Below are 25,314 nucleotides of genomic sequence, written 5' to 3'. Positions count from 1 at the left end.
GCCCCACCAGCTGCGGACACAGCTCCAGGAGCTCACGTGAAGCCGAGAGGCCATCGTGCCTCTGGGGAAACCAGGCTGATGGCGCAGCCCAAAACTCCCCCGTGTGACGGCTCCAGCTACGGACACTCACCAGCAGGGTCCGCATCGCCTCCTGCTTTAAGGAGAGCTCAAAGCTGCCGCAGTCGCCCGCAGCCTGGATGGCACAACTGACCTCGGTGATGCTCTGCACCAGGGCGAGCTTGAGCTGCAAGTCCTGAGGCCAAAGAGAGCAAAGCACCCCTTGAACTCTTTGAAGGGCTGAGAGGTGGAAGAGGAGCATGGGCAGGGGGAACCCACGGAGGGCTTGCATCTGCACGTTGAGGACAAACCCCTCCTTGGGAGGTCTTTAGGAAGAGACCGCCCATCTCGGTAGACCCCAGCCCCGAGGGTCCGGAGCTGGGGCACCCGGGCATCCCCACCCTACGCGCCCTGTGCTCCTACCCTCTCTTTATCTCTGGAGAGCCTCAGGATGTTGCCCATGATTTCTTTATCCACACAGGTGAGCAGCTGCTCCTTGGGGGCATGCAGCGCAATGCCGCTGTAGGTGCGCATGAGAGCAGCACGAATGGTCCGGGTTCGCTCCATCTTCCGCCGCCGCTGTACCTGTGTCGACAGAAGTGCCCTGAGACATCAGCCCCGGGACTCCTGCGGCGGGCTCCTGCGGCAGGCCCTGCCCCGCACCCTCGCCAGCTCCTTGTTTCCCCCAGCACCTCCCAGCAGCTCCCCGAGCTGCGAGTGCTGGGGCTGGGAGTTGTTCCCACCCCGCAGCTTGAGTTCTCTCCCTCGGAGAGGGAGGAGGTGCAGCCAGCATCGCACACGCTGCTGGCTGTTACACCACTGACTCGAGAGGTCGAGGAGCTGTCTGGAACCTTTCTGCGGACAGGTACCCGACATAGCCTGTCACGGTCCTGCTCAGAGCCGTGCAGCCTGTGCGGGTCAGTGGCGCAGATGAGCCTGGTCTGCTCACCTCCCCAGGCCAGGCTGCACTGCTCTCTCTGCAGGGCCCTGCCCTGCCCAGAAAGGCTTCCCCACAGCCCCCAGGTGGGGAGCAGAGCCAACGAGACCTCACCAGGCTCCTGCTCCCAGCCCTCAGCTTTGAGGAAGGGGCAGAGTGTCACACTGTGCCCACCCCCTTGTCACCAGCTCCTGCTGAAGTTAAGTCAGGGCAATGTGGCTGCGAGCAAGCGAGCAAGCAAGCAACTGCTGCAGCTGCCCCAGCTGGGTGGCTCTGATCCACCAGGTGCCAAACCCCATCCTCTCCAAAGACACCTCAGGGGCCCCAAGGCCAGGATGTCCCCTCTGAAACACAGGTCTCGGGTAGCTCTTCCAAGAAGGTTAATCTAAAGGCAGCTGCCACAGGGTGGCTGCTGCAGGTGTAGAAGTGGAAAGAAGGCCAAAAAAGGAAAGCCAACCAGCAAGCCCCTCATTCCCTTACCTCCCAGCCCGTGGAAGCCTGGCGGGACCAGTCTTTGGTGAAAGCGGCAGAGAACATAGTCACCGTGCCCAAGACCAGGTGGAAGTGGCTCTCGGCAGCGTGGGACACAACAGAAATCATTCCCTGCAACCACGGAGAAACGGGGAGTCGGTTCCAGTCCAGGCATTCAGCCGTGGCCAGCGACAGTGGCCAGGCAGGACGTTGCAGCAAGCAGGAAACAGCAGCAACGGGGAAAGGAAGGAGGTCTGGAGCTGGCCCAGGAGCAGCCCTCCCTCTCCCCCAGGAAAATCCAGGGGATGCTCAGGACAGGAGCATCACCCCACCTTGGCCTCAGACAGCTCCACAGGGTTTGTCTCCTGGAGGAACCTCAGCACCTGCCCTTGGACGTGTCTGAGGTCCTGACAAGCTGCCAGCACCGTCCCAAGAGCCTTGTACAGGAAAAGCTGAAAGAGAAGAAGCCGAGCCCGAGATGCAGTCATGGCCCGGCCCGTCAGGAGAGGGCTGGCCCCAGATGGACCCCACCACCTCCGGGAGCAGGCAGAGCCGGCCACGATGCCAGGCTGTGGCCAGCCGCTGGGGCAGCCCAGGGGAAACGCCTTTTGGGGACGAGGGAAAGGAAAGCAGTGAAATCTGCCTGCGTGGGCAGAGCACCAGCGCCAGCTCCAGCCCCAGTGCCGGGCAGGACACACACCTTCTCCCAGGAGCCGGCAGCAGAGCTGCCCAGCCGCTGGCTCAGCTCCTGGCTCAGGCCTACGGTCCAGGCCTTGTCCTCCACGGGCTCCAGCGACGCTCGCAGAAACTGGTGTGAACGGGAAAGGAAGCGAGTGTTCCCCGGACCTTGGCCAGGGCCCTTTCCACGCTCACGTGTCCCGGGATGCTGCGGGGGAGAGCTGCCGGGAACGGCAGTCTCTTCCCTCACCCCACCCAACCCTCTTTTCACCAGCTTCCCTCTTCTCCTAACGCCTCATGTGAGACCCCCCGGCAGGCCGGACTTAGAGGAGGAGGCAGTGCTAAGGCGCGTGCCACAGCGTTAGAGGGCATTAGCCATCAGCCGTGGCACGTGTGCAGGCAGCAGCTCCTCTTGAGTGGGCCGGCACCTACTGCCGGGGGAGGCGCAGGGTGCTCAGGAGGTGCCCCCACCTCCTGGTGCCTACACAGGCAGCCCCGAGCTTCCTCCCACAACTTTGCTCCCTCTTCTCCCCCCTCGATTTGTGACACCCCCGCAAGGATGCTGTACCTTAAGCACACGGCGCTCCCACTCTGCAGAGGCCAGGGAGCTCTCAGTTCTGCCTAGGAAGCAAGAGGAAGCAAAAGCTCTCGCAGCTATTTAAGCTCACGCCAAAGACGAGTCCGGCGCTCTCCTCTGCAGTCCGACCTCCCAAAAGTCCCAGGCCATCAGGCTAGAGAGGGCCTACGCGAAAGCCCTTGCGAGGCCAAAGACACAGGAGGGATCCCAGGGGCGGCCGTCAGAGGCATTGACTCAATCTGGGGAAGGACGCACTGGCCGCAGCAGATCCCCACGGAGCGACTGCAGCTCCCACAACAACTCCAACCACCCGGTCCCAACACACATTTTCTCCCGAACCACCCATTGCCTTTTGCCCATTTCCAGCCCTTCTCCCAGGCTACTGCCGAGGACAGCTGCTGCAAACCTCGCCTGGCCTGGGGACTTGGTCCTCCAAAGCCGAGGGCTGCACCCCCTCCAGGAGCACCAGTCCTGTCCCTCTCCCAGACACCATCCTTGGGTGATGCCAAGACCTGCCCTCCGAGGGGACATCAACGGCCCCGTCCATCCCCTGGGCCGAACTGATGCCAGGGGACAGCTGCCCCCAGCCTCAGCACCGGCTCCCTGGAAGGGGAAAGGCAGCAGAGCAAGTGCTGGAGAACTGGGGACAATTGCCCTCCGTCGCGCCGGGCAGCTGCGTTTTCCTGCCCCCCTCCCTCCCCTCCAGCCTCTCCCTCCCCACCTGCACTTTACCTTCCAGGTACTGCAGCAGGAGGGGGATCTCGGTCGCCCACGCCGCCCCCAAGCCTCTGTGGATCCTGCCGTGGAGGGCCTGCAGCAGCTGCAAGGCAGCGACTGCGCGTTCGCGGCTCGGGTAAGGAGCTGCCGCCACCACCTAGAGGAGGGCAGGAGAGAAGGGTCGCTCCTGCCGCCAGAGCCACAGCTTCTCCCAGGAGGGAGCTCGGGAGGGAGCTCGCTGCCGCTTGGCTGGCAGCAGGCAGCCGATGGCTTCACCCAGGGTGCTGCCAGCCCTGAGAACGGAGTGGGATCCCTGATGGGCTCGGGCATGCTGCCTCCTCCTTGGGGGCTCCCGGCACTGGCCTCAACAGCATCTCCACCCCGGGATCTCCCACCACCCCTGGCCAGAAAAGCTCTTTCCCCAGGGCCCCGCTACTCACCAGCAGTCGAGCCAGCAGGGCCTGGGGAGCCGGCAGCCGGGCTGTGGGGAGGCAGAAAGGCTGGGTGAGCTGACGAGCCTCACGCCTCCGATAGCCCCACACAGGGCTGAGGGCTGAGAGCAGCTGCGCTGCAATAGCGCTGGCTGGGGGGCTCCCCAGGGCTGCCCAGCAGGAGATGAAGGCAGCTCCAGCACGGCCAGGAGCGAGCCCCGGCTCACCAGGAGAGCGCTGCGAGCAGGAGAGCCAGGCCTCTGCGCCGGGCAAGGGGCCACGCAGGGCAGAGCCCCTCGTGCCCAGCAGCAGAGCCTGTCTCTGCCCTTTGCTTTTCCTGGGCTCCTGCTCAGGGCTGGTGGGGCGCAGGGAGACGCGGGCTGGCCTGACCCCTGGCCAAACCCAGCAGCAGCACTCGCTGGGGCTCCTACCTTGCTCCTGGGAGTCCATGGCATCCGGCTCCTCCTCCTCCTCCTCGCACCCCGCTCTCTCCCGTCTCTCAACCAGGGCTCGGAGGCAGCGGGAGAGCGGGATCAGCATGCCGCTGTACTGGGCTGGCACCACGTACTGCAGCAGCCTCGGCCACAGGAGCTGCAGAGAAGAACCGGGCAATTCGCCACACTGGCATTTCCGCTCAGCGCGAAGACGAAAAGGACGGTCTGCGTTTCCCTGAGCCTGGTGCGCTTCAGCGCAGGAGGGGACAGGTTCAGGGCACGGGGGAGCACACGGAAAAATGTCCTGAAGGCAAGGAGTGGCCACAGCAGCAGGACAGAGGGCAACTTACTTTGGTCATCCCTCTCAGAGTGACGTCCAGTGAGCCCACGATGTCCAGGCACAGGGCTCGAATTGCTCCATCCTCTGGGTTTTCCCAGGCAAAAAGGCCTCCTGCCACCTGTAAGACAGAGTTGGCAAACCCCCAATTACCTTCAGCTCCCAGCTGATGAGGCTCAGGCACGCCTCACCAGTGCTCCTCTTGCTCCCGTGCCTGCCTCCCTCCCGATGGCCAGACGGACCCAGCTCGAGGACCGGGTCCCAGACCCTGGGAAGGACTGGGAAGCCTGGGAGCAGACAGTGCCGCTGCTTGTCTACTCGGTCCCCTGGGGCCCAAATGCTGCTGTCGTGCCACCAAAGCAGAGGTGAGGAACGTGCCCTTCAGCAAGGCTGTGCTCAGTGCCAGCCCTGGAGGCAGCACACCCAGCCCGACGGATGTGGAGGAGCACCCAGAAGCCCTTTCCTTTGCCCTGCTCCCAAAGCAGAGCCTCCCCGAGCCTCAGAGCGACGCACGTGGATCTCCCAGCTAGAGGGAAGGTGCGGCCAGAGGGAATGTCCTCGGCGAGTCAGCGGGAGGCTCGGCCATCCCCAGCTTTCACCTCCTGGGCACCCAGCTGAATGCTGGGAAATGCTCACCACAGGGACTGCCAAACAGCCCGTCCCCTTGCCAGAAGGGATGTGGGCCCCCAGACTGTTACTGGATGGGCAGGGTGTGCTTTGGAGGGCCAGAGCACGAGAACACCACAGAAAGCTCCTCTAGCCAGGCCCACCTGTCTGCACTGGCTGTGTTTTGCTCACCGTCCACCAGCATTTAAGGATGGAAGATGTCCTGCCCCTACGAGACCCTCCCTTTGCAAGGCGGCTTTGCCGAAGGCGCCTGTGGGCACAGCTCGGCACCACAGTGCCGGGTGGCATGACGAGGTGTAAACCCACATCATCCACTGACATCTCCACCAACATCGGCACAGACACCCACGGGGAACGGCCATTCGGAAGCGGCTCTGACGGCAGTGCCAGCGCCGATGGCTCTGCAGCATGGAGCTCTCCAAGGCCGAGGCCGCCGGCAGGAGCTCTCAGCACGGTCCAGGCACTGGTCAAAAAAACCAGCCCTGGGTGTCCTGCTCTGCCCTTACCAGTCTGCCCGAGGTCCGGCTGAACTCGCTGAAGATGTGCCCCACCACATCCCATGGCCAGCAGCTCTGGGATCCGGAGCTGAGCCGCTCCCTGCTGAACTCCAGAACTGCCCTCCGCACCTGCCAGGGGAGAGTGTGGTTATGACCCTCCTGTTCAAAACCCAGAGGGTTTGCGCCTTTGTGGCTCGCAGAGAGGTGGCGAGGCCACGGCAGAAGCTTTCGCTCCTGGCGTCAGGGCTGGGCTTCAGCACCAGGCTGGATGGGCATTTGCCCCACAGAGCGCAGAGACCTCCCTGCTCTGCCCTGCCAGCTCTCCCCAGGGATGAGCCATCAGCCACCACCTGGGCAACGCGCCAGCACTTCCCCAGGCCCCCTGGCTCTGTCCCACGGGAAAGGGTTTCTCTGCCTCCCCTGGCGGCACCCTCCCTTCCCAAGCCAGTTCACCTGGGCACTGGGGTCACTGCACAAGGAGCGCGTGGCCTCCACCAGCTGGGGCAGCTTCTCTCTCACCGCAGGTGCTGGAAGAGATACGGAGAGGTGTGCATTGAGGCAGAGCCCCAGTGGCAGAAAGGATCCCCTGAAGCTTCCAATGGGACAGAAGAGCGGGGCCTGACTGGCTTCACGGGAAGCAGCGGCGTAGCCGGAGCAACCCCACTTCCAGAGGCTATTTTACAGGGACCGAAGGCTATGGCAACAGAGAGAACAAGAGAAGCAGCACGGGTACGAGCAGCTCCTGTGCAAAGCAGCCCACCTGCCCGCCCACCAGCCTGCCCGTGTTACAGAGCTTGGAGCGTCGTCCCTGGTGTGCCGGCATTTCTAACTGCCGGGGGAGAGCCCTGCTGCGGGGCGTCAGCTCGGCTGGGGGACCCGCTCTTCGCAGCTCCCTTTGGGTGCGGGTGCCCCACTTTCGGCCCGTTCCTGCTGTCAGCCCAGCAGCCCCAACCCCTGCCTTGCGTCCCTGGTCTGTGGCACTGACCGTCAGCGCGGGCCAGCACTCCCAGCAGGCCCAGGGCTGCCACGCGACCGGCCTCGCTCCCACCGCTCAGCTGGGAGTGCAGAAACATGACTGTCTCCTCGGGGCGCATTCGTGCTGCGGGGAAGAAAGCGCATTCTGCATCAGCAGGCAGCTGTCCCCAACAGCCAAGGACAGGGAGAGAGCTGCCACGGCACGGCGGGCCATCGCCCAGTCTCCTCTCCTTACCCTGCAGCATGATGCAGCGGGACAGCACTGCCTTCTGGGCCGGGCCAGGCTCCTCGGTCACATCAGGGAGCTGTGGGAACAAGATCCATTTTAGAGAAAGTGGCATCAGTGCTGAGAGGGACTGAAAAGTAATGGTGCTCTCCGTTCTCCTCTCCCTGGGCACTCTGGGCATGGGACCCACAGCCGAAACCCAGCCCACCCCACGGTGGCCCCGGGCACACACAGAGGTTTGCGGCAGCCCAGGCTGCCCAGGAGCTGAGGCTGAGCAGCGCTGAAAGGCTGCCCTCAGGGTGCTGGCGCTCCAGAGTCCTCCTGCGACTTGGCCGAGAGGGAAATGGCTGTGGGAACCGGGCTGCCGCTCAGGCCCGTGCCAAACAGCCAGGATCAGGCCTCCTGCAGCCTTAAGATGGCACCCGGATCGAAGTCCTGGCATGCTCCGGGCCTGCAGGAAGGTCCCAGTGGAGGAACGCCCTGCTCTGCCCTGCCAGCCGGCAGGTCCTTCCCCTCCGTGGCAATCACGGGTGCAGGCCCCAGGCTTGCGGCAGGGCGCAGGGCTCCCCTTACCTGGCGGCGCACAGCGGTGCCGGTGGCAAGAGCCGTGCCCTGTGGCATTGGGGTCTGAACTCCCTCCAGTATCTCCAGGACATAGCTGAGGCTCTACAAGAGAACGGGGGGGAAGAGGAGGCTAAAGCCACCTAAAGGCACTTGGGAAGGGAGAAACCCAGCACATCTGGGATAAGGGGAGCCCCAAACATCAGCTCCCAGGGAAAAGCCCGACGAGCAGAGCAGCATCAAGAGGGTCTCTTTCCTCGGAACGGAGCCCGGGCTTGACAACTCAGTTTCCCACTCATCAGACCTCGCCAGTCGCCGCATGGGACTGGACATGGCCCTGGGCGTTCGGGCAAAGCTCTTCCTGCACACAGAGCCTCAGGGAGCTGGCAATGCCTCCCTTCCCAAGCAGTTGAGCCCCAGGGACTCTTGCCTCCCTCCCGCCCTGCCCCGGGTTTCTCCTCTTCTGCCCAAAGAGCCCAGGAAACCTCAGGCCTCCTCTGCTCTTCCTGTTCCTTCTCTAAGGACTTCCCAGCTCCTCCTGGCACCCCACAGCTCCCCAGTGCCTCTTAGCACTCGCGCAGACCCACCCCAGCAGCCACGCCAGGCCCTGCGCAACATCTCACCTTGGTGAGCCGGGAGTTGTCTCGGACCTCCTGGCATTGCAGCAGGAGCCAGAGGAGCGGCTCCCAGGTCTGCTCTCGGTACTGCTCCTCATGCAGAAGGACCCCCAGCATGGCAGCCACTGCCCCGAGGACAGCCTGCTTGTCCTGAAGAGGGAAGGGAGAGGCTCCGCTTGGAGGGCCGAAGGTCTGCCTAGTGCTCAGCATCCCCTGGACACCGGTCTGCCCTTCCCAGTGGGAAGGAGTTTCCCTTTCCCTTCTGCCCTGCAGAAGAAGGGCTCGCTCCAGAGGAGAGAGAGCACTTCCCCACCCTGCTACCCCAGCCCTCCCTGCAGAAAGGCCCCAAGGCTCGGCTGCTTCCCGTCGGGAAGCCCCCCTCCCCTCGGCCCTCTGCTCGCACCCCACTGGGCACAGACGGACCCAGCGCCACGGTCATCCCTGCTGCAGCCCCGGGCGTGGAAAGCAGCACTTCTCACCTCTTCCTCCTTGCAGTCCAGCCAATTTGCCACCACATAGCGGAAGAGCGGGTAAATGGCTTCACAGAACTGTGCTACCCCCTTGCGAGGGAAGGGGCATTGCTCCCAGCTGCAGAGGTATGTACTGACTCCTTTCGACCATTGCTCCAGGACTGCACCAGGACAAAGGAAAAGGGAGCATGTGAGAGTCTGCAGCAGGGACGGTACCTTGCGTTCACGCCCAAGCCTGCTTTAAGGACGGTCCCAGGCTCGGCAGGGCTCAGCCCAGCACTAGATCTGGATCCGAGGGCAAGCCGTGCTCTTGAGGTGCCTGGGTTCAAACACCCCACCGTTTCTCTCCTCCTCACACCCATCGCACCTTCTCCTCCTCAGCGGCCCCTTCCCCTCCAGCATTTCCAACTGCACACCCTTCCCTTCCCTTTTCCCTTCCCTTTTCCCCTCCCTTTTCCCTTCCCTTTTCTTTTCCCTTCCCTTCCCTCATACTCGCCCTTTCAGAGCAGGGAGTTTAATCCCGGAGGGAAGCGGGGGAACAGAAACCATGGGAAGGGACCCAGGAGTTTCTCCGTGCAGCGCTGCCGCGTCCCGCCCACAGAAACCTCCTGGCCTTCTCCCGCTTCTCCTACCCACTCGCTGCAGTTTGGGATTGCCCCGGGCTCACACCCACCACGTTCCCTCTGAGATCACATGGAGGCATCGAAGGCCGCCCCTGCCCCTAGGACCCCAGCCAAGGAGCCGACACTCACCGCTGCAGACGGCATGCAGGACCTCGCCGCTCCCCACCCGGGTCAGCACGGCGCGCAGGGCGAGCAGCGTCATTCCCACAAAGGGGATGCACCGCAGGGCTGCAGAGGAGGCAGGGACAGAGGGACCGAGAGGGTCGGTGAGAGACACGGGAGACTGGGGTCCATCCCTGCCAGGGCTGGGGCTGCTGGGCCACGCAGGACGTGCCGGAGGGCGTGGGACGGGCTGCCTTCGCCAGGGGGGAAGCCCTTTGGGGAAATGGGGAGGACGGTGGGGGGCCAAGACCCTGCGGGTTTGTCTCCAACAGGTTCCCACCCTTTGGGAACTGGGATCGGGCTGATAAGGCAGAGCTGCCAACTGGCCCTGGCGCGGAACAAGGAGGCACGGCAACTCCGTAGCCCCCCAGTTCAACACAGGGCGTTTAGGGAGGGGGAGGATCCCTTCTCCTTGTTATCACAGATCTCTACCCAAGGCCCAGGGTGCCATACCATATCTGCGGGCCATTTTGCCCAAGGTGAGGAGCACAATCTCATCAGGGACCTTCCTCATGGCCTTCAGGTGGCTCTGGAGCTCGGACATGACAAAGTGGAAGTGGGAGCGGGCCAGAGCTACCAGGACGTCACTAGCGGCCATCTTCACGTCACCTGTCACACCCTGCAAAAGCGTCACGGGTTAAACACTCCGGAGAAAAAGGCTGAGGCACTAGGGCAGGCTGAATGACCCCATCTCCTCTGCGAGACCCCTCGGGACAGCTGTGCTCGGGGCCGAGCGGCTGCTGCCTCTTGTACCCTGGGATAGGCGAGCAGTTCCCTGGCGAGATGAGGGAGGCTTTGCCCCAGAACAGCCCTGTGCTGCTGCCCCCTCTCCCTCTCCATGCAGATGCCAGGATCAAACTGCCGCAGACTCAGGACCCCCCTGGGACCTCTCCGTGGGGCTGGTGGGTTGCCACGGCTCTTCCTCAAAGCAGGACAAACAGTGTTGAGCTTGAACCCAGCTGTCGCTCAGTTAGAAACAGCCCCGAGTCCGCTTCTCTGCACAGTTCCCTGCCTCCCTGTGGAGTGACTGCTAGAAGTGACTTATCAGTGTGTTCCCCGCACCCCCTTGAGGGAAGGCAAAACCTCCAGGGTGGAATGCAGTGGACACGCAAGGAATCGGTTCCCTAATAATTCTCTGTGCAACGTAACCTGCAACCTTAGATGTTAGCAACACCAAGGGAGTTTGGTGTGCTGACCCTAAGAGAAGTAACACGGAGGGTGGAGTGGAGCGGAGACGCCACGGCCAGTCTCTGTGATATTATCACAGGGATAGGGAACTGGAACGATAGGAACGGTAGGTCCCTGCATTGAATCCACGGAAGCAAGGAGGTAAAATCATGGGGGTTCTGTCGATCTACCGCCCTACTTCTGATTTATCTCCTAAGTGCCCTGTCCTGGGGTACTGACACGCAACATCACGTCCTCTGGGTGAACTTTGCTCATTATAATACCAAAACACACCTCCATCCCAAAAGCTACCCGCCTCCAAAGTGCAACCACCCCTCACTGAGCCTGCGCTCTGAATTTTTTTCTAGCGTGTCCTTTTAAAAGCAAGGCGAGAGAACTTAATACCAATCAAAGTAAAGGCATGCATGACTTGAGTCACTCGAGCTCCACCTAAATAGGAAAATAGTATAAAAAGGCCCAAAGAGAGGGGGACTACTAGGGAAGATACCATCGTGGACAAGTTGGGAGGACATCACTGCCTTCTGGGGTCAGTCGACAGGCTGAACCTCTCTTCCCCCCAGAGGGACACCTCTTGGGTGAGATTCGAACACTCGGCTGTACCGAGTGCTTTCCCGGGAAACTTAGAATTCTTTAGAGCTCTTTTTCTTCCATAATTGAATGCGCTTGTAGTCGACTGTATTATTATTTGCACGTGCCTTGCAGACAGTGTATTTATCATCGGCAATCCAAAAGAACCTGTACTCCTGTTGCTTTAACAAACTGTACTATTCATTAAAATCTAGCCATGATAGTTCATTGAACGCAACCAAGCTCCTTAAGTCTGGCTGTGATAGTTCATTGAACGCGACTAAACTGAAAGTACAGTGCGCTATTTGTGCGTCCATAATCGTGATAGTTCAACACATTGAACGCGACCGGACTTACAGTGCTGAATTGGGCATCACCCAGAATCTAAGCCTAGCCGCCCCCAGCCCCTCTGACATCTAAAGACAAGCTGGAACGCAAGGGGGGTTATTTTCTGCCAGAAGTCTTTACCCTTTAACACAACACTCCCCTCTCCAAATTCCCTGTCATGACGAGTCCCCAGAGCCTCTCCCTTAGGACCTCTGCTGGGTCTGAACAACCGAGGAACATCTCTGCGCCACTCTGTATTTCCCCCAAAACCAGGGGCAGAGGCAGGCTGCTTGGGTGGCCTTGAAAGAGAACAAGCTCACCTGGGCTGCTCGCATGTCACTCAACGCCTCTGCTATCAGGCGGTTCACAACGCCACTCGTCAAACAGCCGTCGTCTCCCCACAAGACGCTCTCCAGCTCCCGGTACGTCTCCACTCGGTCACCCTGGGGACGGACCACAAAGGGGAGTGATGGGACTTGCTTTGCCCTTGTTCCCAGGGAGCCACGACAGAGACCTGCTGCCCCCCAAATCATCTGCGTGACACAGGCACGAGGGACGAGTTGCAGGCATCGGTCAGGACAGCCACGGGGAACAGCAGGATCTTCCACGGCGCCTCTGACACGAGCAGAGAGTCAGACAGGGAGATCGACTCCACCGGGGCAAAAGGCCACATGGGAGCCTGGGCGGTCACTCCTGAAAACGGGGGATGGCGGAGGTCAGGGGGAAAGTGCCGGACAAGGAAGGGTGTGACTGTTCACTCAACTCCTGCCTAGATTTTGGCTAACCCAGCTCCTGCTAAGGCCTGGTGTATGCTGGGAGCAGCACCATTAGGTCAAAGCGAGAGCACCGCGTAGGCAGGACGGGTGGCCAGAGAGAGCTAAAGGGCCATGATGCAGCCACTACCAGCTGCGGATGGCTGTCTCCGGCAGCCATTACCTTTTGTCTGGTAGTTTCCTCAGAATCCACTAATGTACGGAAATGGTATAGACCCAGCCTCCAAGCTGGAGGGTATAAAACATCAGCTTACTCAAAAAGCTTTTGAAGCAGATCCAACAGCAGCTGAACTGCTGAGGCTTTCATGCTTCCCGGTGCGACACAGGGGACGCCCACACCGTGATGGAGGAGGAAGGGTGAGCGCTCTCTCAGTTGGCTCATAGGTTCATAGCAAAAAAATTCTTTTTTTTGCTCATACGTGCGCGATATTAAGAGTTACAGATTATAAGTTATGAAACCTTACGACTTGACTGGTGAAGGAGTGAATTCACGTGATAGACGAGTCTGGGAGAAGGGAATTGAGCCCCTGTCATGGTTTTTTATTGTATTTCTGACTGAGCTCATGAAATAAAGTTGAAATCACAGCGTATGTTGTCCTGTACATTTGAGAGATCCCAATGGACCGTGACAAAGGGGAAGGCATGGGAACGAGACCATGCCCCGAGGAGGGGAAGCCGTGAGCACCCTGCGCCTTGGGGCCCAGTGTTGCTCCTCGCATGGGCAGGAGCCCCAGCACTGGGAGCTCCCGGGGAAAGGAGTGGGGAGCAATGGCATTAGTCCAGCTTGAGCAGCAGGATCGGCGCCTGGGGACAAAGCGCCTGCAGGAGGGCAGAGGTGCTGTCAGGTGAGACGCCCCTCTGCCACGGCACCCGGGGAAGCCAGGGGCATGGAGGGGAGCCCTCAACCCCCACCTCACCTCATGGTCTTGCAGTCGCTTTAGCAGAGAAGTCCCGACGGCCACAAAGGTAGTGACGGCCGCAGGGACGGTCCCCGTCACCCCGCCTCTGTCCTCAGAACGCGCAGGTCTGGACTGGGAACGCACGCATGAGCAGAGAGCTGCAAGAAAAGAAAGAAATGGCTTTGCTGGCTGCGGGGCTTCGCGCCAGGGAGGGGTGAGGATCTTCCCAGACTGCCCCAGCACTATCAGCCTGTGCTGGGCTGTACTGGCAAGAGGGAAGTCAGTGGGATGAGGGGAGGGAGTCTTCCCCTCACCGCGGCAGTGGGAAGACCATCTTGGGGGACTGGGCCCGTCCCGGGCTCCTCAGTGACAGAACGGCAGCAATGCGCTGGAGCGAGTCCAGCACAGGGGCCCTGAGCTGGCCAGGGGACGGACATGGGCTCCGCAAGGAGAGGCCGGCAGGGCTGGGGCTGGGCAGCCCTGACAAGAGCCGGCCAGCCCAAGTCACCTCGGAGCAGCCCCCAGCTGCCTCACGGTGGCCAGGGAGAGGATGGAGCCAGGACCCTCCGGGACGTGCCTGGCAGCAGGATGAGAGGTGATGGGAGGCAGCCCCCAGCACCCGGCTGGGACAGACACTGCCCCCAGCACGTATCAGACCCCAGCCTCCCACCAGCCCCTCACCTCTGAGCGCTCTCATCCTCCGCATGGGCAACAGGATCCCACGGATCGACACGCTGCTCCTCCACGCAAAAGCCATGAGAAACTGGGGCAGCACCAGCCCCAGGAGGAAGATGTAGAGCCCAACCACTGTGACCTCACAGAGGGCTCCGGTGACATGGGGACATGTGCTGGGGACGCAGCAGCACCCTGGGGACCCCCCCAGGCCCAGAAATGCAGGATTTTCCATCACTTGAATTTGCTCATGCTCCTCAAACAGTTTTAGCAAAGACTTGCTCCAGACAGCCCTTCCCAGCTCTGTCCCTGGGAAGACTGGGACTTCTTTTCTCTCTCAGAAGAGAAGACTTTTCCTTCGGCAGGGGACTGATACTGGTGGGGTGTCCCAGGCTGAAGGCAGGAGTCTGGAGAAGAACAAGCAGCAGTGGATGGGGATCAAGTCAGGTGAAAGGCAGAACATTAAAGCAATTAAGTTTACTAAGAGTAAAGAAATGAGTCTAATGACCATCAAGAAAAAGGAGAAATGTTTGTAGAGCACGCTACTGTTAGTGTCTTTAGAGAAATGTGATGGGTTGACCCTGGCTGAACGCCCAGAGATAAGGACAGGAGAGATCATTCACTAATTACCGTCACAGGCAAAACAGACTCAGCTTAGGGAAAATTAGCTCAGTTTATTACAAATCAGCCAGAGTAAGGTAATGAGAAATAAAACGAAATCTCAGAACACCTTCCCACCCCCCTCCCTTCTTCCCGGGCACAACTTCACTCCCGGATTTCTCCACCAAGCCCCCCCAGCGGCACAAGGGGGACAGGGATGGGGTTTACGGTCATCACACGTTATTTTCTGCCGCTTCACCTCCTCAGGGTGAGGGCTGATCACACTCTTCCCCCGCTCCAGCGTGGGGTCCCACCCACGGGGTCAGTCCTCCACGAACTTCTCCAACGTGGGCCATTCCCACGGGCTGCAGCTCTTCACGAACTGCTCCAGCATGGGTCCTTTCCACGGTGTGCAGTCCGTCAGGAGCACACTGCTCCAGCGCGGGTCCCCCACGGGGTCACAAGTCCTGCCAGAAAACCTGCTCCACGGGCTCCTCTCTCCGCAGATCCGCGGGTCCTGCCAGGAACCTGCTCCAGCGCGGGGTTCCCACGGGGTCACAGCCTCCTTCGGGAACCCACCTGCTCCGGCGTGGGGTCCTCCACGGGCTGCAGGTGGAGATCTGCTCCACCGTGGACCTCCCTGGACTGCAGGGGGACAGCCTGCCTCACCAGGGTCTTCACCACGGGCTGCAGGGGAATCTTCGCTCCGGCGCCTGGAGCATCTCCTCCCCCTCCTTCTTCACTGACCTTGGTGTCCGCAGGCTTGTTTCTCTTACATGTTCTCACTCCTCTCTCGGGCGGCTGTTCCAGAGGCGTTACCACTATCACTGAGTGGCTCGGCCTTGGCCGGCGGCGGGTCCGTCTTAGAGCCGGCTGGTATGGGCTCGCTCTCTCTCAAACACAGGGGAAGCTTCCAGCAGCTTCTTACAGAAGCCACCCCTGTAACCCCCCCCCGCTACCAAAACCTCTGTGTATCACATTTTTAAGAACGGTCATTAAAATCTACATTCATCACACAAAATCTTCACTCACATCAACAAAAAGAATTCCCCACTTATCAAGCAGCTCTTAACTCTCTAGCTGCGTTCAGTCCATGTTTTGCCCGTTACCTCTCTCAGTTACTATCCTTATCTCAAATTCCTCACACTGCCCGCATTCTCCACCAAAAAGACTGTGATGGGTTGACCCTGGCTGAACGCCAGGTGCCCACCAAAGCCGTTCTATCACTCCCCCATCCTCAGCTACAAGAAAGTAGAACTAAGGCAAATTATGTGGTGGGTTGAGCTCAGGTGGGAGCTAAGCCCTGCTCCCCAAGCTGGGCAGGCAAATCAGAATAAGGAACTGGTGCTATCGGTTTTCTTTCCTTCCTCTGGCTTTGCTGAGGGGACTGAAGAGCCTGTGTTTTTTTCTAGAGCCATAGGCTGCTTTGGGTTGGAAAGGAACTTAAACAAGGCTAGCACACTGTGGCATAGGCAGGCAGGACGGGAGAGGCGTCCCTGGGTGGGCTCGAACCACCAACCTTTCGGTTAACAGCCGAACGCGCTAACCGATTGCGCCACAGAGACTCCCGAAGGGAGCTCCCCGGGGCTTCCCAAGGGCAGGCAGATGTTTGGCCATTGCCAGGGAAGCAGAGCTTCCTCACGTGGAATGGGGACCTGGGAAGAGAAGCACCACAACCCTCAAGGCCCACCCTTCATCCTTGTCTCCCTGAGCGACGGACCTCCCCTCCCACGGCATTCCTGCGAGCAGGCCTGTCCCATTCCCTGCCCGCTGCAGGCCACCCACCTGCAGTTAGCAAAGGCGGGCACCAAATCAACTCCTCCTGGAGCCTTGCACAAGTGCTTCGACTTCAAGAAGCACAAGAAGAAGCGGGAGGGCAAGACGGGTTCCCTCCGAGCGCCCCTCGTCCAAATGCCTGCCGCTGGAGAACGCCCAGCTCAGCCGCTTGCCCTGCGCCTGGCACACTCAGCTCCCAGGACTGCCGGAGCCCTCGGCACTGCAGGTGCCTACAGGAACCTCCTGGCCCCATGAGAAGGCCCCACCTTCTTCTCCCATGGGTCAGCACCGCTGGGGAGGGCTGCCAGTCTCCTCCCTTCAGGCGGTGCTGCCTCGGATCGCTCCCCTCGGCTGTCACTGTGCCCTGCTTTGGGGCCCGCCCTCCCCTCAGGGCTGCCTCTGACTGGCCCCAGGGCTCAGGCTGCCCAGGTGCCCCTGAGGTGATGCTCTCTGGGATTGGCCGCCTGCTGCGTGTGCTGCCCGCCCTCCCCTGAGGCGATGTTTCCTCCGATTGGCTGCCTGAGACTGCTCCTCCCATCCGGCGATGGGTCAGGCGGCTCATCAGTCAGCTGTGCTCTGCTCTTGCCAGCTGTGATTGGTGGAGCGGGCATGCCCCGCCTCCAACCAGCACCCCCCCACACACCCCGGCAGGGTGCCCAGCTTTTGCCCCTCTTGCCGCCTTTCCTGCAGGCCTCGAAGCTTGACTGGTGGGTTACCTGTCCATCACATGCCTTGCCCCCGCCTCCTCAAACGCGATTGGCTGACTCCCCAGGGACTGCTGGGTGGAGGTTGCCAGGCAACGAACTCCACCTTTAGGGCTGAGCGCCTCAGCGTGGAGCTGCGGGCCCTGAGGAAAGGCAGGGGGTCATCAAAGGCGGGTTTGGACCCTAAAACCGAGGATTTCGGCCCGAAACAGGAGGCTCTGGGCACTACGAAGGATAGGCGCGATGCTACAGCTGACGCTGGGGACCCTGCGAAGGAGGGGAACCTCTTGGTTCCTCTGCCCTTTGCCCCAGGGTGCCGTGTATGGGGCAGGACTCTGGACTCGAGAGGGAAACTTCCTCTGGCTCGCGGGCCAGAGCAGAGCACGCAGGAGGTTGCCACCTCTGAAGACCGGGACGAAGGAAGACTGGCCAGCTTGGCCCTGGCCGGTGCCCCCGCCACAGCAGGAGCCCCCCTCAGCCTGCTGTTCAACCCAGAAAGGGGCTCCGTTCCCGCTTACATCCTCACCTTTACCAAGGAACACCTTTAGGAAGGACTGGGCAAGGCGGAAGCACGTGCTTCCTTTGAGCGAACTTTGCAGAGCGTTCCGTTTGGGTCACGCGTGTGGTGGGACCCGCGGGACAGGGGGCTGAGGCTCACGTGGGCTCGCAGCCGGGCCGGCGTGCACAGCAGCCCGAGGGACAAAACCACGTCTCTGCTGGTGGCCTCCCTGTGTGGAGCTGCCCCTGCCCCCTGCAGATGTGCAGAGGCTCGCTGGGGGTGAGGAACAGCACCAGCGGGGCCTGGGTTAACGGGCAGGGGTCTGATGGGCCAGCCAGATGCTACTCTCCGTCCCTCTGCTCGGCCCCTGTGCCACTGCTGACCCTTTATGTCCCCCCGCCATTCCCCACTCGTCCCCCAGTGCCCCCCTTCCGCCCCCTGCCCACACACCTGTAACCTCCTGTGACCCCCTCGGTTCCCCCCAGTGCCCCCTACTCCCCCCAGTGTGTCACTGGGCAGTGCCGTGGGGGGGCCCAGCGTGATGGGACACCGGGAGGGCGAAGCCTGCTGTGGCGATATGGTCGGGGCTCTCCCGGGCTGTTCCCTGCACCAGCGCGGGCTGGTGCTGGAGGTGGTCGTGCCACGGCGGGAGGGGTGGCGAGGGGATCCCCATGGGCAGTGGGAGGGCACGGCAAGGCCCCAGGACCCCACGGGGAGACCCCTGCTCTGGGGTCTGTCCCGGCATGACTCCATTGTCCCCAGCCCGGGAAGATCTGAGAGGGGCCCCACAGCTGGCAGCCCCCAGCCTCGGTGTCACCCACACGTTGTCTCACCAGCCGCCGGGGTGCTGTTAGGGAAAGAACAGATATACTCCCCTTTCGGTGTCTTTTGATGAGCTTTAATTAACTCTGTGGTGCTGGCTGGGGCCAGGTATTGCGGAGGGATTCCTCTAGCGCCTGCCTCGCTCGGAGGTCCCTGTCGTCCTGCGGTCCCGAGAGATCTGGAACAACACCACAGGCAGCGCCGTGGGGACCTGGTCCCGGCCAGGTGCTCCCCTGGCCACCCCGCTCCAGGGACCCGTTCGCCGGGGATCTTCCCACAAAAAAAGACATCCCAAGCAGCAGTATCTCAGTAAAAGTCCTCTGACCCCTTCCTTCCCCATCTCCTGCCTTACCTCAGCAAAGAAAGCTGTAGCTGTCATCGCAGTTGAACTGAGCAGGAATTCAGCCACAGCAAGAGGTTCTTCACCAGACCGGGGGAGATGACCCCAGTGTGGAGCAGTAAGCTGCGCAGGGGTCACAAGCGAGGGACACAGTTACCCAGGAAGGCCACAGGCCGGGCCTCCAAAATTCACTTGTGCTGATGCAGACACTACTCTTCAGCTCCCGACGGCTTCCCAGGCACACCGGGAGGGTTCCAGCGGCCATTTCCCTGGGCACAGCCCTGCAGGAGTTGGCCAGATGCATCCCTGGGGCTCTTACCTGATCAGGAGACGCACCCCCTGAGGGTGAGCCACGGGGTCTTCCAGGCGAGCCCACACTCCCCAAATCTCGAGCAGCTGCATCCATCTCTGCCCCATGCATTTGCCCAGCACCAACTTTATAGCTGAAAGGAAAATCCTGGCAAAAGAAACAAAGCGCAAAATAAACAAACCCAATCAAACAAAACAAGTCCAAATAGCACCACTGCCAGAAACCCCAAGAACTCTCAAATGGCAGCAGGTTAGGGGAAGACTGATCTGCAGCAGAGCTAAATACCCCTGGAAAGATGCTTCACAGCCTTTCAGACTGCAGCTAACGACACTGGCATTTTCTTCATGCCCCAGACCCACCGAAGCAGAAGAAAACCCACGCCTCTAGACTGACTCCACGCTAGGTGTCAACCAAGGCCAACACCTCATACCTCTTCCCACCAGCCTTTGGCCAAGAATGACACCAGGGCCCGCAAGAGTCACTTCTCCAGCGGGGGTCCATTGAGGGAGTGCAATGCTATTGTGCACACAAGGGTATGCAGGAGGCAAGAGGACGGCCGTCCGCAGTATGAGCTGCGTAAGACCTTCCTGCCTGGGAGCTGGAGTTTCTCCATGAAGGAACAGAAGTAAAACCAACCACGACGACCGCTTTCCACATCTAGGAAGTGGGGCAGGCGAAGCCCTCCCTCAGCCCCACAAAGGCACATGCCTTGGCACGGGGAACTGAAGCCAGCCCCTCCATCTGCCCCTTCGGCTCTTTACCTGCACGGCTTCTCCACATGCAGTTGTTTCCAGCTGGTCATGAGCAAAAGCTGCCTCTCCCCACCCAGCATTTCACTGGCCCACCTGAGCAGGCTGGGAAGGAGGTGGGGAAGCAGTTGCATGAGCTCCTCCGTGCTCCTCAGGTCAAACACCACCTCGGAGATGGCACGGGTGATCTGCAGAGAAACATGACCAAGAACCACCTGTTCAGGGAAGGCCTTTTCCCACCAGCCTGGTTCCCCCGCCTGCCCGGGGTGGGGGGTCACTGTCCACACTTGTCACTCCTGCGACAGCCTTGTGGCTCAGGAGTACCAAACTGCCCTGGCTCCCCACACTCCTTGAGGCCGGCCCAGCACAGCGCCCTGCGAATCTCCACAGGCACCCGCAAAGGGCACCTGACTCCCTTGCGCCCAAGTGTGAGTTAGCAAGCAGATGCCGAGCTGCAGAAACGTGTCTGCCGTTGAACGTACCTTCAGAGTCTCCAGAGCAGTCTGACAGCTGTGCTGCTCACAAGTGGAGGAGTCCGTCCCCAGGCGGTCGTTTCCTGCTCTGTTTAATTTCTCCACTAAGCACCTCAGGATCTGAATGCCGAGGATGCTTCTCCCCAGGCTCCTCCACAGCTCCACCGTGTCACTGCAAGGGAAGAGACGTTCACCCCTGAGCCCGTATCCTTGCGGTCCTGCGGTGCCCTCAAACTTCCTCACCTGCAATGGGGCTTACAATGCCCCACTCACAGCAGAGACACAAGCATGCAGTCTTGCAACACTCCAGACTGCTTGGGCAGAAAAAAAAGACCTGCTTCTCAACCGGACCCCCCCAGGGCAAGGAAGCTGCAGGGTCCCTGTTTGACTACAGTGGGGAGGTGGGTAGTGCCCGTACCTGTCCATGAGCAGACTCTTCTGGAGGAGACTGCTGATTACAGGCTCCTGGTGAAAGCGGGTGAGGAGAAACACTGCACGGAGCACGAAGGGCCTGTGGGTGCTCTGCTGCACGTAGCTGTAAAGGGTGCTCAGGATTTTTGGCACCTGAATGGAAGAAGAGGAGAAAGAAGGGCTCCTTTACCCCCTCCTGTGGGGCCCAGACACAGTCATTCGGCAGACAAGCGATGCCTGCTGCCTCGACACAGAGTCCAGATCCAGCTCGAAACCTCACGCCTTCCACCCTGCCTGACCCTGGCTCACATCTGGAGCCCAGTGTGCTCTTGGCAATCGTGCACCTGCATGCACACACGCACACGCATGCACACGCTCACATGCACAGCCTCGGTCGCTGCACGTGCCGGGGCCCAACCCTATGAGCAGCTGCGTGCCCTGTGTGCACACAGAGGACACGGACCCATTTCACGCTCAACGCTTGGCTAACTCTCCCCATGTGTCCATAGCGATGCAAGACCACGACCAAACACGCTCTTTGAGACCCCGCAGATGCCTTGCAGGGCCTCTGCAAGCGCACGTGTCTCCTTCCAGAGGAACCCCGTTCTCCAGGGACGCTTTTCCTTGCCTCCACCCTCCTGAGACTGAGTTAGTCTGCACTGCTTGAGCCACTGGTGGCCCTAGAGCCCAAGCGGAGCGCAGCAGAGCGTGAGCGGAGGAGAACAGGAGCCTTGAAAGGGCAGGCACAGCACGAGGCCAGAGGCTCCCAGGCTACAGATGGGCAGCAACTAGTGGCTAAAGGAAGGGCACCTCACAGGCTGGGTAACACCACAGTCGGGGAAAGCAATGAGAGCAATGAACAGCGATGCAACCTGTGGAAAACCTAGCGTGCCCAGCAAAGCTCAGAGTAGATGGAATTGGGGACCAGTGAAGAAAGAGAAGGGTGAGGTGGGTCCCTGGGCAGGGAGGACTGACAGTGACCCCAGAGGAAGGGGAGGAATGGCAAGGCTGGTGCCTCCCAGTGCCTCACTCATGGGAAGGACCCAGACCAATGGCAGACTTTGGACAAGAAGTGCCCATAGCCTTGTCACCAGCTGGAGCAGGCGCCAGCAGCGGGTGCTAATGCACGACTCGGACCATCAGTAGCCCCTTGGCTCGGCACACAGGCGGCATTTCTTGAGCCCATGCCAACTGCACAGGGTGTAGTGCAACAGCCAACAGGAGAAAAGACAAAGTCTAATGGCAAAAAAGCTCTCCTTTACCTCCTGGACTATCTCCTCTCTGCATTCCACCAGGAAGATGAACACCCACTTTCCCACTGCTCTTGCACGTGGGCGCGTGACATGCAGCAAGCTGTCCAGGATGGCAGTCAGAAAGTCCACAGCCTGTGCTGCAGGGATGCACCTGCAAACAGCCTGGAGAGAAGTCAGGAACAGGAGAGCCCGCATCACAGCTCTGCCCCAGCGATTCGGAAAGGAAAGGCAACTTGACGGGACTGTTAGTTCAGCAGTCATGGAGGGGCCAGTCTCTTGGCCCTCCTGCTGTGCCTACAGTGCTGTTTACATCTGGTGCAGCTAACCGATTTGGAAGTGTCTACCCCCTTGTTGTTTGCTTATATACCAAATTGGTATTCTGACAAGAGCACTCACGCACACACACGTGTGTGCAAACACACACATCACGGTGTCTGCTCCAGCGTGCCTAAAGGACGGTCTTGCCTCAGAGCCTCCTGCTACTTGCTAACAACAGCTGTCCTGGACAGCCCGCTCTGGAGACAGAGACTCTGGAGGGGAGCAGGGAGACGTGCAGGAGCCCAGGAGCTGGGCCCCCACCCCACTGTTTCGGGGCCAGTTACCTTTGTTATTTGGGTACAGGTCTCCGCAACAGTCTCGGTGTCCGGGCTGTTCAGCTCCTCATAAAGGCACCGGATCTCATCTGCCTGCGGCACCTTCATGCTCTTGGCTGGAACAAACAGCAGGAGAGAAGAGGAGTCACGTCTACAGAAAGCCAACCTCTGGCCCCAGATACCAGTAAAGGAGAACCCCCCGTGGTGGCAGGGAAGGCCACAGGGAAAGCCAGGGCTCTCCTGAACTTGGGGCAGCGGGATTTCCTGAGCCCGATAAATGGCTGACAAATCCCGGGCTGGAAAGAGCCCTCTTCCTCCTTAAACCATTTGCTGGGGCTTCAGGGTTTCAGCAGCCTCTGCTCCTAGCAGCTGCGTCCCCTATTCCCACACAGGCCACCATCGTCTCTGGGAGGCAGGAAACCTCCCTGTGACTTCCCCAGCACAGGCAGACCCTGCTGCCTGAAGAGGAAAGGGTGCAAACACAACCCTTTGCAGCACGCTCTGGGCCTGCAGCTCAGATCCCTCCTCCCTGCCCAGTTTGCTCTGGGCAGCAAATTGGCTTCCCCTCTTGTGCTCCACAGGAGATTTCTTCCCTGCCAGGGATGACTTTGGAGACTGCCTGGGTAGCTGCCTGTCTCTCCAGGCTGAAGGCAGGGAGCGAGGGGGCAGGCACCCTCTGAAACGTCGGGGACCTCATCCGAGCGAGTTGTCTGACCACCCTCTGTCTCTCCTGGACCGTGGAGAGGGACAGACGTGGAGGGGGACAGTCCCCAGCACTGGTGACGATGTCCTGCTCTCAGACAGCAGTGAGGGATGGCCCTGACCACCCAACCTCACGCACGCCCCGGGGAGGTGGGACTCGGCAACACTCTCTCAGGGATCCTTCCTGAGATGGGCAGGGGGGCAGAGGGCTAACAGGGTGGGGGCACAAAACCAGCCGAGCACGTTGCCTCCCCCTTCCCTCCACGGGACCCCGGTGGCGCCAGGCCAGGAAGGGAGGGAGGGAGGATTGGGCTGAGCAAGGCTGGGAAGCGCCTGCTCTCCTCACCTTGCATTTGGAGAAGGTAGTCAAGGCAGACCCATGCCCTCTGATGGCACGTGTCCAGGCAGTCGCTGGTCAGAGACCCCAGCAGTCCCACCAGGGAGCCGAACTGCTTGTAGGAACATCCTCTCTGCAGGGGACAGCAGCAGGAAAAAGGTTGCAGGCAGCCCCAGCGCCCGCTCGCCTCTACTGCCCAGCCTGCTCCCTGGGCAGCGACCAGGCAGAAGGGCAGGCAGAAGGGCTGCCCCATAATCCCAGGGGCCCCGAAAGCCAGCACCCAGCTGGGCAGGGCTCCTTTCCAGGGCCACGAATGGTGGCAAAGGGGCACCAGGGCACGCGGAGGGTCCCTACTCACCGTGAGCTCACATCGCTCCTTGCAAGCGCCCAGCACGTGGGTGCAAACCTGCAGGGCTCTCTCCCGCTCCCCTTCTTTGGCTGAGGTGAGCCAGCCCTTCAGGACCTGGGGCAGGGGGCATCTCTCTCGCAACAGGAATCTTTCTCTCCCCGAGATCCCTCTCCCTCTCCCTTCTTCTCTGGCCCCTTCCTGGTGCATCCCCCGCCCCACCAAGCACCGGCCCTGCAGCCTTCACCGCCTCGCGCTCTGCAGCCGCCTCTGCCCTGCCCTCGGTCTTGCTTCCCTGCTGGCGTCTCCCTGCTCCGGCCTTCCCCCCAGGGCTGCTCTCGCCCAGCTCAGGGCTGGCTCTTGGCTTTCCCTCCACCAGGGCCCACTTCGCTGCCTGTCCTGGGGCTGCAGTGGCCGGGCGCTCCTGACCCCCAGCCCCGGCCAGATGCACAGCCCCAGAGCAAGGAGCCAAAGCCCCATTTGTCTGGAGGAAAGGTATCCACCTCCTATCACCCACTAAGGTCTCGATTCTCTGCCCTGGCAACGCTTTCCCTGTTGCCCCGTGGCTACTCACGTGGAACGCTTTGCAAAAGCAGGCAGAGGTCGCCTCAGCCTCCAGAATGGTTTCTATGAGGTGGCCCAGATCTTCCATGCCTCTCCTGCGCAGAAGCTAAAAGCAGCAAAGGAGAGCTGAGGCTATGCATCATGGGGGCTGCCAGCGCGTGCTGAGGTGGGATCCTGACCCAGAGGTGGGCAGGCACTGGCCGGTGGGTACCTCCATGTTCGCAGCTGCCCTCACACTCTTCCTTCCCTTTTTCATCTGCTCCTTGGAAGGATGGGACAAAACACTCTGGCAGCACACTGCCAGCAGGTTGCCATTTTCCTTCCTGCTCAGAGGCGGCCTCAGCTTGCTGGCCAGAGGAAGAAGGGAGACAAAACAGAAAGGGGATTTACTAGCCCTCTCCAGGGTGGTTTAAACCACAACTGAGTCCCTCCTAATCGAGGGCCCCAAATCCAACCCCCCCAGCCCATGCCAGCGAGCACTGCCTTCAGCTCCAGCAATTCCTACCTCCTCCCAGGCAGCAGGCAACCCCCCCCACCAGGTTAAGGAACCCCTGGGGCTCCCTTCTTCTGGGAGACACCTGGAATGGGGAACACCCTCCCACTCCACAGCCCCAGCAGCTCCTGGCCCCATGCTCAAGCTGGGCTGGGGCACACTGGGAGTGCCCAGAGCCTGGGGAACAGACCTCACCTCAACTCCTCCAGGGCCTGAAACACTCCATACACCAGGGAGTCCCAGGGCTCCCTCTTTATCCAGTCCTGCAAGTCCCAGAGACAAGTGCAGAGTTGGCAGCGGGCAGGGACACCGGACAGCCCTCCCGCCGCCCCGGGGACAGGCTCTGCTGCCAGGCCTGGGCAGACGCTGCCCCATCTCCCCCACGGAACCCCAAAGGCACTGCAGGAGGGACCCTGCTCCTCAGCCACAGCCACCCAGTACCAGCACCCAAGGGCCCCACCAGCTGCGGACACAGCTCCAGGAGCTCACGTGAAGCCGAGAGGCCATCGTGCCTCTGGG

At 60.9% G+C, this 25,314-nt stretch overlaps 1 protein-coding gene and 1 non-coding gene across 2 annotated transcripts; both read right to left on the bottom strand.

Annotated features, from left to right (window-relative positions):
* Positions 1 to 1,285: 1,285 nt before the first annotated feature.
* Positions 1,286 to 24,390, bottom strand: LOC142030481 (uncharacterized). Its single transcript, XM_075026717.1, has 30 exons — positions 24,313 to 24,390; positions 23,751 to 23,855; positions 23,402 to 23,525; positions 22,363 to 22,469; positions 21,770 to 21,922; positions 20,515 to 20,660; positions 20,106 to 20,268; positions 19,636 to 19,811; positions 18,884 to 19,021; positions 17,422 to 17,494; positions 16,916 to 17,046; positions 13,170 to 13,485; positions 11,800 to 11,922; positions 9,851 to 10,016; positions 9,365 to 9,463; positions 8,622 to 8,773; positions 8,149 to 8,292; positions 7,538 to 7,630; positions 6,974 to 7,043; positions 6,749 to 6,862; positions 6,217 to 6,290; positions 5,773 to 5,892; positions 4,653 to 4,760; positions 3,714 to 4,459; positions 3,641 to 3,659; positions 3,453 to 3,594; positions 2,712 to 2,764; positions 2,166 to 2,273; positions 1,798 to 1,917; positions 1,286 to 1,597 (listed from the first exon to the last, which is right to left on the bottom strand). The coding sequence occupies exons 1-30, from the start codon at positions 24,388 to 24,390 to the stop codon at positions 1,463 to 1,465; spliced, it is 4,296 nt and encodes a 1,431-aa protein (XP_074882818.1). The 3' UTR covers positions 1,286 to 1,462.
* On the bottom strand, positions 15,915 to 15,988 carry TRNAN-GUU (transfer RNA asparagine (anticodon GUU)). Its single transcript has one exon. It is a non-coding gene; the product is annotated as a tRNA-Asn (tRNA).
* Positions 24,391 to 25,314: the final 924 nt, after the last annotated feature.

This window comes from Buteo buteo, chromosome 4 (genome assembly GCF_964188355.1).
Source record: "Buteo buteo chromosome 4, bButBut1.hap1.1, whole genome shotgun sequence".
Classification (NCBI taxonomy): Eukaryota; Metazoa; Chordata; class Aves; order Accipitriformes; family Accipitridae; genus Buteo; species Buteo buteo.
Note: the sequence above shows the minus strand (reverse complement) of the source record. Positions and strands in the feature narration are given on the sequence as shown.